Source organism: Pseudochaenichthys georgianus, chromosome 1 (genome assembly GCF_902827115.2).
Source record: "Pseudochaenichthys georgianus chromosome 1, fPseGeo1.2, whole genome shotgun sequence".
Classification (NCBI taxonomy): Eukaryota; Metazoa; Chordata; class Actinopteri; order Perciformes; family Channichthyidae; genus Pseudochaenichthys; species Pseudochaenichthys georgianus.
In genome coordinates, this window is record NC_047503.1 from 26945244 (window position 1) to 26962148 (window position 16905).

At 39.9% G+C, this 16905-nt stretch overlaps 1 protein-coding gene across 1 annotated transcript in view; it reads right to left on the reverse strand.

Moving 5' to 3' along the window:
- Window positions 1–4376: 4376 nt before the first annotated feature.
- pcdh7a (protocadherin 7a) overlaps window positions 4377–16905 on the reverse strand; it is a 46118-nt gene continuing 33589 nt past the window's right edge. The window contains exons 4-5 of the mRNA XM_034081271.1: window positions 10233–10434; window positions 4377–8404 (exon numbers count right to left, since the gene is read on the reverse strand). Of these exons, the coding sequence (XP_033937162.1) occupies window positions 7866–8404; window positions 10233–10434 (741 nt within the window). The 3' untranslated portion in view covers window positions 4377–7865. The remainder of the gene's footprint in view (window positions 8405–10232; window positions 10435–16905) is intronic.

The following is a 16905-nucleotide window of genomic DNA, read 5'->3' on the forward strand; positions in this document are numbered from 1 at the left end:
CCACAAAAAAGACACTGGACGCTGCACTAGGTCAGAAACCAGAGGAGACTGTAAAGTCCACCGTAGACAGACCACTTTTGGACAAAATGTACTCTCCATTAAAGACAGCTCATTGTGGAATAGCCTCCCAACTGAGATACGGGATTGTCCCACTCTCAATAGTTTTAAAGGTCAACTCAAAGAATGGTTGAGAAACAACCAGACGTGCAATCACCGCTAAATGCACTTTAACACATCTCCTCTTGCACTTTATGTAGCTCTTGTATCTTCTCTTGCACTTTATATGTCGTAGCTGCTACATTGTACTGCCATGTGGTAAATACTTGTATATGCTGCTCTTGCTCTTTTTGCATATCATGTATTTATTTTTGTATGTATATAAAGAGAGTCTCCCTCCGCAGCCGGTTGGCTAGTTTTGGCACAATTCCGTTGTACAGACCGACGTTAAAGGTGGGGTAGGTACATTTCAGAAACCGGCTCGAGATACACTTTTTGTTATATTCCATGGAATGCTCTTAACATCCCGATAGCAATGAATATCTTAAGTGCTTTGACAAAAAATACATAACAAAATTTCATCTGTAGAAGCCGTAATACTGTAAAAAGTACAATTAGGATGGCCTACCTGCCTGTCAGCCTTCCATCGGGGCACACACTTCTCTCGTGCCCTCATTGGTCATGTGCGCGTTCGTGTGTGTTGGAGGAGGGGCTCTATAAGGAAGTGGCAGATTTTCTCCGGTTGTGTATTTTCAAATTCTAGCGATCTCGAGCCGGTTTCTCAAATGTACCTCCCCCATCTTTAACAGCAGCCCTGTCTGTGCACACGGAGACCGACTCTGTCGTCCGGTGATCTAACCGCCTTCTGGAAAAGCTTCACAAGTACGTCGGTACGCAAATGCGCTTTGTGACACACAAGTGACGGTACGCATTTCAGATTACCACATATCCTGCACCGCTGTACTACAGCAAAAGTATTCTCCGTCGGGACTTCCTGCAACAACACCACGCCGTTATCAAAGATGTTCTATTGAGAAGACGATCACTACGTGACAAAAGTTTTCAAAACCGTGGCTACTGAAATCAATCTTACTATGTTCTTCAAAATACTGTACTGTATTTTAAGAGGATATGGTAGACACATGATATGAAATCTAGATCCACTATCAGTACTCCAGAAGCAGCATTGTTACACTTTGGAAAGTCTTTAGAGACTTTATTGTACTCAGGAGGGGAGTTTGACAGGGGATTACTCAAAAAGTACACAGTAAAAATACTTCATTGTACTTATGGTAGTAGTTCAAGTAGTACTGAGTACAACAGTACCAATTCCATGTAGAACTTATAGCAACAAATCCTTTTATTCCTCAACAAATATAGCAGAAAACATGCATTATTGTACTCAGGAGGGGAATTTGACAGAGTATTACTCAAAAAGTACACAGTAAAAGTACTTCATTGTATTTGTGGTAGCAGTCAAACTAGGACCGAGTCAAACAGTGTCAGTTTTTTAAAGAACTTATGGTACAAGTTATTTGTATCGCAGATAAATCAGAAAAAACATGCATTATTTTACTCTTGTACTGTGTCAGTGCCGCTTCTCAGCTATTACCGTATAAAGGCGCGATACATCGCGCACTCAAAAATGAAGAGCTGCTCATTTGACCAGGCAAACGCGAGAGACGGCTGAGTTGAGTGTATTTCTGTGAAATAATCTTTTATACTCAACAGGGTTCTCACCTCTTAAACGATGAAGAATATGCAGATAACATAGTTTTGATTGCAACATTTCTTCTCTTTATGTATGTAGTTGTAAGCCGATGAATATTTCATTCTGAGAAATGCTTTCATGTGAAATTCGCTTTTATCTATTTTATGCTATATACAAAAAATACAGAGTTGTGAGAAGTTCAAGCTGACCATGAAAAGATGAAGGGACATAAATGACAGCCTACAGAGGAACAGGGATCAAATCTCATTTCAACAGCCTGCGCATCGGATAGAAATGTTTACAGCTCTGCTGCAAGGCTTTCCTGAACAGAGGAACAAAGCACTGACAGAGTTCATCACATCTGCAGGGCTTACAGTAATACACAGCTGCAGTGATGCTAAATGTTTCTTTGGTGTGGAGGTTTGCATCACTCTGCTATAGATGTTAACTTACTGAACATCAGAAAACACATTACGTTATTGTATCTTTTCACTTTGAAGCTATGAGCCCTCTCATTCTGTATGCTTAAGCCCCTAAAAGCATCCGAGAACTCCAAAGAGCATTTGATATACTGGACAGTGTGTATGAGGAGGGTAACATTGTGCGGTTTACCTCACCGGGCGCCTACCTCACAACATTTTGCTTTATCTTTAACAAATCAATAAAATGCGCATCCACTGGGTCTATCCCTGGAATTTAATCAAGAGTTCAAAGAAACTGACATCCTTGTCTTTACGGTGTAGACAACTCCTTGTCCATTTATCTCTCGGAACGGTGTGATTTATTTCCAAAGCCTTTTATGGTCGGCACTTATATGTGATGACTTACAACGAGAAGTTGATTGATATGATACCTGATGCTTCCGATGTTTCTGAAAAGGTTGCTAATACCTTTTTATTGTATGATTTAATGATTTTTCTTTTATGTGTCTTTTTATGGCTTTATTGCAGGATGCAGACAATTGGTCCTTCTGGAAATGTGATGTGTGGACTGTTCTTTTCTGAAGACCTCATACTGCAGTCGGTAATTCATCATTTCAGTTAAAAACAGTTTTTCATTGGTTGTGTATGCTGGCATTTCAGTACATTGGATAACACTAATTGCAAATAATAAAGATACACAATTGTATGACCTTGAAGGCCATACATTGACATTTTCACTAAAACCTACCAGATGATAAAAACGAATTCAACAACTGAAAAATGATATTCAACCTGCGATGTGGATATTAAGGTGAAAATGGTTTGAAAGCTCTAATAGTGGCAGTGGGTCAACATTAAGTGATGGGTCTCTGGAGAAGTACTAGTTTGTTGTTGAAAAATAATACGGTAATTGAACATTTAAACATGTTTGTTGTGTTGGTAGTATTTGTAGTGTTGTTTATGCTATACATAAAATGAATGATTGCTTATCAGCCTTTTGAATAATGTATCTCTGTTTGATGCATCCAAACCACTGAGGCAGCCACAGCTTCATCACCATTTCCCAGGATTTACTCTACTCATGAATGATTATTTTCCAGATGGCTATAAATTAAATTGACAGTTGTGTCCTCCAGCTGTCAGCTTTGCTAAGCCCAAAGAAATTGCCTTGTACTGAACACACAAATATAAACCTATTTATAGCTCTTCAATATTGGTTCTAGTTTTGAAAGTATCTTTTGATAAACTAAATCCTTGTCTGTCTGCTTTTCATATTCAAATTTTCATATGGCCAAAATAATTTTTAAACAAAGAACGGCTGATACCATGTGCACTGCCAGAAACACATTTATTACTGATTCATGACCACATGGTGTCAGTGTTGCTGAACAATAGGAAAAACAGATTGCAGTTTTTTTCTTTACCATCTTTAGTCCTTCACACTAATCTTTGCAGCAGTTAACATCTCTGAAGCATTTTCTGATAAGTCTAAGTGCAATTGCCCTCTACATTTTTTGCAGCATAATCCAGTTAAGACAATTCGCCTTTTTAAAGATAAAGTTAATGTGTGCGTTTTTTGACATATATTTTTGTCAGCATGTGTATCAGTCAGGTGCAAGTTGACATTACACATTAAAACAAGAGTATCAAGGTGTCATTTTGCTCAGTGGAAGGATGTTGTCCTGTGGTTTGGGCTTTACACTGTTTAACAAAGGAAGCTTACCACTTTATTCTTGACCTTGGAAACAGAAGATGTCAAAACAAATCTGTCACTTGTTCTGGAGCTTACAACCGTATCATATGGTGCTCAGTCAAATGCAGTTTGTTCAATTCTAATGGAATTGTGAGTTTGTACATATACACTCAAGAGCTCCTGAACAACCAAGCAAGTTAACCTTGAGTGAAGATCTTTTTCTCAACATTTTGTTGCCACTTTCTAATAAGGTGCCCTAAGGTCACTTCCAATTACAAATGGCAATTATCAATACGAGTTCCTGTAACTTTCCATCAAGTTGATAATGTTGATAGATTGCTATTGTTCTGGATGCTTGCAGATCCTTTAAAGCTAGTTGGTAGATGAAAAATGTTATGCTGGGAGAAAGATTTCTGTTAACCACAGTATGTAAACCCTGTGTAAACTGATGTTCTTGAGGCAAATATTTGGTTTGGTTGTTGAGTATCCCAACCATTGTACAACTCGTATTTACAGTGAGAAACCCTTTTCGTTAAGTTAACAGACAAACAAGAGTGTTTGAAGTTTTTAATGTCAAAGTCAAACTTTTACATGATTCTTCCTCAAACCAAACCATACGTCGGCATCTCTTCATCTTCCTCGTCATAGCAAATGCAATTAGTTCATTATGTAATTACAGGAAGGGAGCAGCAAAAAACAGAGCCAGCCCCTTAAGAAAAGAAAACAAAGAAGAGGAAAATAAAAATAACAGTTTTTTCTAATTTTTTCTCAAGTGCAGATTTGAAGACCTTAGGCATGCCATTGTCTGTTATGGTTTCCAGTTGTCTGTTCTACAGTGTAGTTTTATCTGTACATGGCTATAAGGTTAACAGCACGAGGGGATGACAGTTACATGATTTGCGCCAAAGTGTCTTTTTTTTCAAAATGTCCCGATTAGTAGGTGATACATCTCCGAGTTACGCTCCTCTCTGTATGTCTCCCCTCTCTGTTTTGCAGTAGACTGAAAGATATTCATGTTTAAACGTGCAGTATAAAAAAAGATACACACTCACACAGATTCATGTACAGCAAGTTCCCTTGAATCTCGATGGGAAGGTTTGAAAGGTGCCATAATGGAACTGCCATAAAACAGCAGTTTGTTGAAATATCTGTCACTTTGAGAAGGCAGGGCCGTGTCAAGAGTCTCTGTCCAAAACGTACTAAATGGACATTTCTCGCCTCCAAGGGATGGAGAAACCCTTATCTCCACTCTTTCTCCCAGAGAAAGAGCATGTGTCCTTCTGTTTCTCAGAGTAAGAAGCTGTGCAGAAGCAGAGGAAGCTGTGGTTGTTTTCACCAAATCCTTTTCAACAGATTAACTCCACGCGTTAGGCTTTAAGTTCTTCAGCACAGTCCATCAGTAACAGAGCTCAGTAAACAGCTATGTTGGGGATTTGGGAGTAATGAAAGCTTAGGGAGTAAGCACATCAGTGGCCTTAAACAAGCTAAAGGGAGTCATTCACAGAGTTGTAAAGTTCAAGGTATATACAGGTATACAAAGTGTAATCACGCACATGAACACACCCCTTTCTGAGGATGTTTACCGTTGTAAAATGAAGACTCCCTACTTCACTGTTACCACATGGTTACCTTTCAGTGAGGGGACAGTCCAGCAGCAACAGTGTAGTTAGTTAACAAGTGGAACATTGTTGCACATCTTACCTGAGTGTTACTCTCCTTTCTGACTAATTATTTGCTCTACAAGGATCTGTGAACTCAATTGTAGCACATCAAGCACAAGCATGTCTCTTTCGTCTTATCTGATCCATAACAACCGGTAAAATGAAGAGACACGCTTACTGGCAATTTCCAGCTTTCCAGCAGTGTTACATTTGCCAAATCCGAACATTAATGAGATCAGTGCAGATAAAGGGAGGAGAAGAGAGGAGAAAAGAAACTCATTAAGACCACAGGGACGACCTAACCCTATTATTCCTATCACACTACTGAACCACACACTGATGATGGGAATTAAGATGTGCTGGCCTTGATCCACACCCACTCCTCAGCCCCGTGCAGCAGAGTATGTCTGCAGTCGTGCGGTAGCTGCGAGGAGGACGAATGTGAAGGAGTCTGTTATCTGTGCAGTTCAGCACAGCGGCAAGGGCGTGTTCAGGTCGGCACTGTGCGGTGCAAAGAGTACAGCCAACTCTGTGCTGCCATTACATTGTGTTCCTTTTTGTTACAGCCTGCGGGACACATCGTGCCAACTTCAAGCCATGGGAACTGAGAGAATGGCCCAAGGTTACCCAAAACTCACTCTCATGATAAAGTAAGAACAGTTTAATCCACTGAAACTAACTCACTTGCTGCCATCATTATCTCCATTTCCCCGTGGGCACTTACATAAAATACAGATGTATCCAAATAGGCGTGGTATCCAAAAGGCGTATGGTTTAGAAAAGAGAGAAAAAAAGGTATTATCTTTCTTTCATGCAGTTTTTTCATTTCCTTTTTTTTCTTAAAGAAATTTGGTTTTTCTATTAGTCCTACTTACAGTATCATTACATACAGTAGATGACATGTCTGAAATTCCCTTTAATGTATCTCCACACATCAGTCAGAGAGATGAGTCATTATTTAAATACATTTCATGTTTAAATACTTGCTTGGGGGAGCAGGCAAAATGCTACGGCTAGTTTAATGAGGCAATATGTAAAAAAATTATGAGCACATACACACAGTGCATATGAATCGAGCATTGTGCAAATCCTTAAATGAATTTGTCTCTCTACTTAATATGATGTGTGTGTGCGCCTAATGTTTTCTGAATGAAAGTTAATGCAAGTTATTATATAGTCTATGTTTCACAGCCACTGAATCATGTCATAATCTGTGGCGCTATGCATGTTCACATTCTGTAAATGCACTGTATGAGTTTTTGTTGTCATGCTTAGGTCTGTGTGTATGTGTAAGTGCGTGCATGCGGCATGTGTATATGTGTGCGCATGTGTGTGTGCGAAATAACAGTTATGATAGAGGAACACTGTTTGGATACTGTAGGCGTGTAATGGACACAGCACCTCAGTCTACTCTGAAACGGTGGACAGTGGCAAGGAATAACACTGCCGTCTTATCAAATACACACATACAATATATACATACAGACTGGGTGTAAAGGCAAAAATAATGAAGACATATTTTCACACACGCCGGAATTCAGTGGCACTACTGACACTATGGGAACCTTGGATTCTGAATGGTTACATTTGACTGCCATAAAAAAAAGGCATTTTCACATTGTTGAAGTTTGTTCTGAATCATTTGTTTTTAAAGATACCTGATTTAAGAGATCAGCAAGTTTTTCTACAATATAACTGTACAGTGACACACTTTTGTCAGTTCTTCAATACTTTTTTAAGACTTGTTAAGGTTCTCACAGGATAAGCTGTTTGATTGGTTAATATCTTTGCTTGTTACAATAGAGTTTATTAGGCATGAGAATTTGAGAGTTTGATTGATTTGAGTTGGATCCAAATAACTCAATCGAAGACCCGTTATTTATTTTCATCTATTTGACTAGATAAGACCTCAGTGGTTTTCAGCAGATGATTCACCATATGAGTTCAAATCTTGCCTGCTGTAGCCTCAGTTAAAGTTTTTATATGAACTGAGGCATGTTAAGCATCAGGATTCACTCAGTCTCAGTCTTTCTCTTCTTCACACAAATCCCTCTATGGCAGAGGATCAGGCATGCATTTGATTCAGGTACAAAGAAGAAGAGAATAATTTGTCTTCCTCCATGTGGACATACAAGAGGATCTTTGCCTAAAGGCAACTTTCAGTAGTAGTTAAAAAAGACTTTTTTTTTAAAGAAAGTACTCTTATTCAGAGCTTTCAGAAGAGTTAGTCCATCACTTGTTTAAGTTAGGATGCCTATAAATAATAGCCAGAATCCAAAAGTTTCAATTTGATGAACGGCTTTTAGAAAACATCTTTCCTTAACCCTCCCTGTTTTTCAGAAAATGAGTAGTGTGGTGATGATAGCTCAATTGCAAGACTGTCACAGGTAGACCTCTCGGCGTGACAACGTGAGGCAGGACGTGGTCTTGTAGTCCCCTCCTGTCCGCGTCAGGGGAATGACCTCAGCTGGGTTCTGGCCTTCTCCTCCTTCCTCGTCCTGCTGGCGCCTCCCAAAGCCTGCACTGCTAAATGTGTCATAGGATGCCGAAGTCATCTTGCGGTTCAGAAGATTACGGTTGTGATCGCCCATGTTCCTGTTGCGGTCTGCACTACCCAGGGTGCCGAGAGGATCCCCGTTGACTAAGGGTAATCTCTGACCTTCTCCACTGACCACTACCCCGGGTTCTGAGCTCCCCGCACTGCCAGCACTCTCGCTGTCGCTCTCATGGTCGTTACCACGGAGATTGTTATTATCGTCATCAGGGGCGAAAGTGGAGAGCCGTGGGGGGTCGCTGCCATGGCGCTGGCGCTGGCGAGGCGAAGTGCGAACAGGCATCCAACAAGTGTCAGAGTGGCCAAACTCATCACACTCCCTGGTACACTTTCCTGTCAGGGCTACGTCTGGCAGCTGTCTGGCATCTGAACACAGGAAAGAGACAGAAAGAGGGATTAGAGGATTGAAAGGAGAGAACACTTTAAAGATTTTATGACATGAAGCTAACGTACCAACCAGAATCGATTGTAGGCAATTATAAGGCCTGTGTCCTAACAACTAGGCTTGATGAGATGAGTTTAACATCGGGTGTGGAAGACGAAAGAAAATAAATGGTAACCCCCTGCCCCAAGAAAAGAAGAACAAAGGCAACAAAAAATGCTGTAAGAGCAAAATGTAAATGTATCACTCCAAAAGAGTGTTTAAAAAATTCCAGCTGTGCTCAGCATTACTTTAGAGGTGAAAGGTGAGGTCAAAACAAACAACCATCCTGGCCAATTAAATATTGACAAGTCTTAATTTCTTGGAATGCAAGAAAACATTAAAGGTATATATTGAACCTAAAACATCCCATGAATGTTGGTTCAAAAGATGAATAAGGCCACCAGAGTCACTGATGAACAAGGGCAAGTGTCAAAGCCTCTGGTTATTATCTATGTAAACCAGTGATTCATAAATCAATACTGACATCATGTTAAACGGAGGCAGGGCTTATAATGATGACAGATTAGGTTACTGTGACTTTGTCAATAACAGAAATTGTGCAGGTGTCATGTTACAAAACATAAGTAACGCATTCCAAATATAAACAGGTTATGTATGCACATCTTAAAAACTATAACAGCTGCTGGATCAACAACTCAAACTATGGCAGACAAGAAACCCATCAACTATATTAAAAGCTCCCATACATTTTAAATGTGCAATGTTTGGATCACAAAGAGGTTGTCATCAAGCAGTTAAATCGCCTTCACAAAGCAGAAAAAGTATTTGTATATATATCAATCTACTCTTAGGTTGGACCAATCAGAGCAGAGCAGAGAGGATTTTTAATCTCTACTTTATCCTTTGTTTGGTTTTTTTGTAATTCATTCCATACACATTTAATGAGCAACTAAAAAACTTCACTGTCTGTTTTTCTAAATTCTACTTTACTTGAATTCATACATAAGAAATTAAATATGTATTTTGCATTCTAAAAACGAATTCCAGTTTTGTTGCCTATTTGCAGCAGCAGTAAGTGAATGTGCAGCCACACAAGCACATCATTATACAGTATAATAATAACCAACACAGCCAATTATCTGTTCAATTCCTCTCTCCATCTGACCGTGAAGGAAACTTATTAAACTCTACAATATCCTTAAGATTTCACTCGTCGGCAAAAAAGCAACATTTAACCCCCAGAAATTCATGGTCATGTGACCTTGGTGCGATGCTTCAGTTGTTCCAGCTCTTGCATTAGCATTTACAAAGGAAAGAGAGAAAATGGAGAGAATTAAAAGCCCTTTTTGGTTATCTCCATCCTTGACAAAGACCTGGTAGAAAATGGTAGAAACACAATTTTATTGCTGAATGGGAAGATTTGGGGTGCGGACTGAAGGCAAGGCCACTGATCTGGCACACATATTGCTTTTCAGAAGAGCTTTTCTAAAAAGCTCTTCACAAAACACACAGGCTTTCACACAAACATATGTGCAGCACATGCATACACAACCAGGACAATTGCTTTATTCTGCAAAACACATTCCCATCATATAAGGAAAGAAAAGGCTTCTGAAACCTTGACACCATGTCATGGTTTCTAAGTGTTTGAGTGTGTATGCCCATGATTGAGGATGTGTGTATAATAAAAACACGGCTAAGCTTTTCACACAATATAGACAACATATGAATGTTAGCCTTTTGATCACAAGTCTGAATGTATTTAGTTGGCTGTTTATGGTGTGTGTGCGTGTGTGTGGTTGCTCTGACCATTTTCCACGTGCTCTTCTTCGCCCACACTACCTTCCGGTGTGGTCCGCTCGTAGCCTTCCTCGGGCAGAGGCAGGGCTCCCAGTCTCGGCCCTGATGAACTCTTGCTGCTCGGGGTCTCAGAGTCTTCCAGGCCACTGTCATAGCAACCTCCGTCCTGGGGCTGGCTGACTACAGAGAAGGTCACCCGACGAAGTGTCCCCTGCAGAGAACACACACACAATATAGGATTAATCATCCTGGATTCCTAATCTGAGATTCTTAATCTGAGGATTAGGCTAGTGGGAAGGGGTGTGCAAAGACATATTGAGATTATCTGATCGTGTTCGCCTTGATTATGAGTTTAGCTGCTACAATGCAGGGTAATAGTCATCAACCAATCACGGTGGTCCGTCAAAGTTTCCAGTTGGCTTTTAATCCCAGTTAAGATTAATGCTGGACGACATGGCTGATGTTTACAAACCTCTGGCCGGCCCAAAGACACTTATTTTTCATCTGGATTGGTGTCCAGTAGTAACAGCTGGGTAATACTAAATCCAGTTTAAAAAATATTTAAGTATTTGCCAAAAATAATCAAACATGAAGTACAATAAAAACAAGTTAATGTATGGTCCGGCCCAACTACTGTACATCACCTTACTGAGTACAGGATGGTTATTTGTATAAATACTCAGTTATTGTCTAAATGTGCATTAATCATCAGCTAAGAATTTTTCCCAACACTATTTACTTCTGTCTGAGTTAAGTTTGCTAAACTTTACTAGAGTGTACATCTGTTAGGAAATTATTTAAAATGAAATATATTATGGCTGGCATCTCCAGAAGGGACAAATGGTCTTTGGGCCGAGTGCCACAGACGGGATAAAGAAGTTGGAGACTACTAAAATATGGATTAAGCATTGTTGGTTTTGGTCTTTTTCATAGAATTTGTTCACAACAAATCCATCCTTCATCTGCCTTTTGCTCTCAGCTCAGTTGATTTTAAGACTGGTTTTGTTTACAGTTTATAATTTGTATTGTTAATGCTTAAAAAAACAACTCTTTTTTTAATATAAATGGGATCCGAACAACAACACAAAAACGTCTATTTGTGTTATTATGCAGTGCAGCAATGAGGCTTTGAAAGACAGACTGCACCAATCACTGTTAGCACAAACCAACTGCCCATCTACCACTGACAGATCTTCCAATCTGTGTGGAGTGGTGGTGATTCATTAACGAATCAAATCATTCACTCCAACTGAGCATCACACCTGCTTGCGCTTCTGACACATAAGTCACCCCAGTGTAGTTAGCAGACCAGTTTGGAGAGAAAAAAAGGCCATAATAAGTTCACGCTGAGAGAATATAAAAGGGAGTTAAATGACTCCGTCTGGCCTGAAGGGATCACTATGCACCAGAAAGCCTATTTCCATACAACAACCCTCCTATCTCCTCTCATACCCATTTATCTCCTTGCAAAATTACAACCCTTTCAATTTAGATTTACTTTGAAACATGCAGCGTGTAGTGTGGAATGGAGGGAACAGAGAGAAGATGCAGATTAGGGCGGGAAAAACTTCAGATGGGAATGCCGCCTCAGGATAATCTGTAGAGAAACGGATGGACGACTGGCATAAAAGCCCAAACTGAACACATTTTTTTCCATACACCCAAATTAAAAGGAACAATTAAACATTTCACCTAATGAACATGCAAGACAAAGAGGAAAAGAGGAACACAGCTAAGTTAATTAAGCAGGAAGGGGGAAATTAATGAATTAAAATAGAGCACTTGCTTCTTCTGCCATTCTCAAGATGCTTAAATTAAAAAGGGAAGAGAGAAAGTGACTCAAACAGCAGAGATTGTGAGCACGAGCAAGACTGAGGAAGATATATTAGATTGTAATAAAAAAGCAGCGGTTCTTGGAATCTCAGTGGCTTCATCTTAACTCTCCTCAGAGAGACCAATGTATTTTTAGTGCTTTAGTTTAGACGAAGCAGTCCAACCTCCTTTTCACTCTTTCAGATAAGGGCAATGGCACGGAGAGGAAAACATGGGTGTATGGTTGCCCAGAGAAGTAATGGGTAAGGATTTTTTTTTTTTAAATAAGTATCTACATTAAAAATGATTCCTTTATTTCTTTACTTACAGGTTTTAGAAACTTGTCAGCGAGGATCATACCACAATAATAAGCAACATTATTCGATATTTCAACTTCAGTTTTGTATTTTATGGTACTTCAAACGTCTACTCCAATACAACTCACAGGCAAATATTCTACTTTTTATGTAATTATATGTTTGAGGGTTTAGTTAATATGTAGCTACTGTTATAAATTGTAATGATGAAATATAAATTGAGAAAAAAATGATTGTATTATTGAAGTTTGAGGTACGTTAAGTGGATTTTGAATCTAAAACTCTATACTTTAGTTTTATATATATACTTTTACTTGAGTAAGACTTTTTTATACTTTTACTTTAGTAAAAGATCTGAGTACTTGTTTGACCAATGTGCCAGGCAGGTATAATGTTGACCATGTTCCTTGTAGCGTATAAGCATACCAACACAATGCATAGAGTACAACGCACAGCTGAGGCTGATGGGATATCATTAGTACTATACAGGTTGAAATCTTGTCTCACATATGATATACAGTATTCCAGAACAATGGATGCTTAATTCTGTAACTGTAATGTTAAGACATCAGAGACACACACTGTGGTCCGGAGTACTGTAGAAATCGAGCCTGTGCTAAAGGGTTGTACTTGATTGACAGACAAGGAGTGAGAGTACTATTTGAAGACTGCTGCCGGTGTGTGTGTGTGTGTGTGTGTGTGTGTGTGTGTGTGTGTGTGTGTGTGTGTGTGTACAGGGTTTTTCTGCTTGTCTGTGTTGTACAGAATTCTTCTGTTCAGCAATGATTCCATCTAATTCAATTTCCCTCTAACCCTCTTTCTGCCTAGAGCTGCCCCCTTTCATTTCTTTATCCTGATACTTTTAGTTTCTATCCTCCCTTCCTTCGGACGATCCTGCAGTCAACTCTGCTTTTCACAGCTGTAACTCTCCCTCTTTTCTCTGTTGCCCCCCCCCCCCCCCCCCACCTCCCCCTCTTCTTCTCTTTGCCGTCAGTTTTATGATGTGGCGATCGATGATATGTCCTTGACCTCATTATGAGTCCCTCTCCCCTTCCCCTGAGCACACTTTATTGACCCATAACTCCACTACACTCTTTAACCCCCTTTTCCATCTTTTCCTCTCATCCTCCGTCTTCTCTACCTCTAAGTCTTCTGCTCATTGACAAAGCTCTTCTTCTATTCTTTTGCCAAATCCCACATGTTGGCATATTTTAGTCATTAAATGAAACTAATTGTGCAGTCTACACATTCTGTCGCTGTCTTGCTGGCTTCTTATCATTGTTATGTCACTTTCTCACTACTACTCCATTCATTTTCTCTATACGGTCTTTTTGAAAGCTTTTCACATCTCTATCTTCTTTGCTCGTTTAAGTGATCTCAGTTTATTTCTAGTCTGCTATAAGAGCTTCCACTACTCCTTGATGTTTTTCTACCTGACTCACAAAGCACGTTTGTGCGTGTACTGTATGTGTGAAAGAGTTATATTAATAGCAATAAAGGCTTAGGATTATTAACTATCTCGAATATCAACTGAATGTGGACTCACATTCATACATGTTAGCGCACACACGCACATGCACACGCACAAGCACACACACTTTCGAACATAGACACATACAGATGAATTGGTTTAGGTCCAGTGTGGCCTATGAATTCATGCCTGATGGAATATTAATTGAGTTTGACAGAGGACATAAAAAAACCTTCCTCTTAATCTGACACGGGCCATTACAGTTCAATACTGACATGGGAGCTTCACTCATTTGCAAGTGTGTTTGAGTGGGTGTGTTCAGTGTGTGTGTGTGTGTGTGTGTGTGTGTGTGTGTGTGTGTGTGTGTGTGTGTGTGTGTGTGTGTGTTTGCATGCAATTCAACAGTCCTGTACAAGCATTTAGCATCCTGATACAGTATGGTTACTGTGAAGCTATTTCTGGCAGAGGTATGAATCAAACAGATGCATGGTGGAGCTGAACTCAGAATAAACTGAGCTATCTGAATCTTGAAGCTCAAGGTGTTGTGAAAGAAAATCCTAATATAGCTTTCATTTCTGTGCATGATGTGTTGTGCATATGCTTATGCATACGAGTGAGACTTCACACCTTTATGTGTTTTATTGCTGCGTATGAGTGTGAAACTTTCAAAGACTGCAAGATGTGTTATGTCAGCCTGTGAGAATACACGTGTGTGTGTGTGTGTGTGCGCGCGTTGGTAGTGCAAGCAGGTGCTTGTGTGCGAGCGTGCACAGGTCGGCTCAGTCATCAAGGTAATTAGTGTGTAAACCTCCTTGCTGTCGGTTCAAAGAGAATTAACGAGCTCTAGTTAATTAACAGTCTCCCTCTCTTCTCGTTACATGTGTCTGCATATTCAACACGTGTGTATTTGTGTGTGTGTGTGCAACATCTGCACATCTGACTGGTTGTGCATGTGAGCGCACATTTGGATGCGACTGTGTGTTTGTGTTTGTCTATGCCCTGCTACACTCTGCATGAAAAATTGACAGGATGCATCTTATGCATAAACCAAAACTACAAATAAGGTTGTAGGACTAAAGCCACATTTCCCCTTGGCTCTCTGCTCAATCTCATGTATTTTTGACACCTTCTAGGTACGGGACAACCCTCATGTAATGGCTCATTGTATTATGTATTGCGTGCATGTACATTGTATTGTTTACTTCCTCTTTAGTACATTACATGTCTTTTTGGTCATAACATGCTCAGATTGGAGGTCGTATTCCCAGGGCAGACATACATGTGTTGTTGTTCCATCCATTCACTTAAGTCACGTTGCAAGCACCCAGAGTGGGGATGTCATGCATAATCCATAGCTGCCCAGTGCCCACATAGACCAACGGTATATCCCATTTTAGATCTACACAACGTTTTGTGTACTTTACCGTCTATATCCATCGTACTAAACACCGACCAAGTACACTTACAATAATTCACTTTCTGCCCCAAAACAAAATTGACGTTTGGCTGATATGACTTTTTTAAGCTGAAACCACATTTTTTTCCCCGATCAATATCCACCGTCAGTGTGTGATAGCTTTTTTGCTTCTCAATTGAAATATGTTAGAGTGGATGAAGCAAAGTTAGTTAAAAGAGGCCGTCAATAATTACATTTGGACTAAACAGATCTTTGAATTCAATTCTTGCTTGCTTTTCTTTATTAAAATGAATCTGACTGTGGTGGAAACACTGAATACATTTTAATGACTGAGAATGAGGGCTGATATACTTCAGTATTTCCCATCAGTTACGATGCTGTTCGCTATTTTGATGCACGTCCTGATAGATTATGTTTGCAAATTCTTCACCAAACATTCTTCCCACACATTTCTCCTTCATGTTTGCAGTTGTTATTGTTGTGCTGTATTAAGAAACAGGAGGCAGAAAATATATATTTCGTTTTCTTGATGGTTATGTTTTTGTGTTCAAACAGGCAAACGCCAGACAGGTTTATGAGTCAAATGTCAATCACCCGGACACCTGACATCCAATTTGTAATCACTCCCTCCAGACACCATGGAATTTTCCTAACGTTGAGTGAGAGGTGTAGCTTTGCGTGTTAATATCCCTGCCAGTTGTCTGTCACTGGGGATTTCAGCCGGTGGACACATGATATGTAATGCCAAGCGTTTCCATTCAAGAAATACGATTGTGTGACCCCAATGGGATACAGAAAGTCTCCTTAAAGGCCATACTCACAACGTTCTTTAAGTGGCTTGGGAGCTATAGTGGGCAGAATGACCTATTGAAGGATTAGCAACCCAGCTTTAAATCATTTGTTTACTAAAAAAAACTTTAAAGGTCCTCAATAATAAATAATAAATAATAATAATAATAATAATTATTATAATAATAATAAATTCCAAGCATATCTATTAGTGGAGGTTTGTCTCCACTTGGCTCTCAACATGGCTCTTTACTTGGCGATTGCTTAGCGGGCGGCTGGCAGCTAAAGGTGCAACCACAAAACATTGCAAATAACGGCAACGGAGGGGATAACTCTGTTACCTCAGAGGGAACCAGAGGGTGGGCGTTACACTACTCCATCAAAGCTATGGATTGGGACGGCGACGGTCATTAGCTAGCTAGTGGGGCGACTCACACAAGGACTCACATGCCATAACACGCAGGCACGGCCGTAACAGCTACTTAAACACAGCACAGGAAAGGCTCAGATTACATCCCACACATACAGACCAAATTCTCTGCTCAGGTGGCCATTACTTAAAGCCAGTATTATCTTAAAGGTCCCCTATTATACTGTTTTTCATCAATATATTATAGGTCTCAGATATATACAAAACATGTCTCTGAAGTGTTTGGCTCGAAATACCAAACAGATCACCCATTATAGCATCCCATAATCCCCTCTGTTTTCAGCCCTGTTTCAAAAGTGCTGATTCTCTGCCACTCCCCACGCCCCTCTGCGAGATTTTTGGTTAAAAATAACACAATGGTGCTCTAGGAGGAGATTCAGGTGATAAGGTGGGGGGGGGGGGGTTACCTTGGTTATTGGCTAATGGTTATACAACCCAAAAAAAAA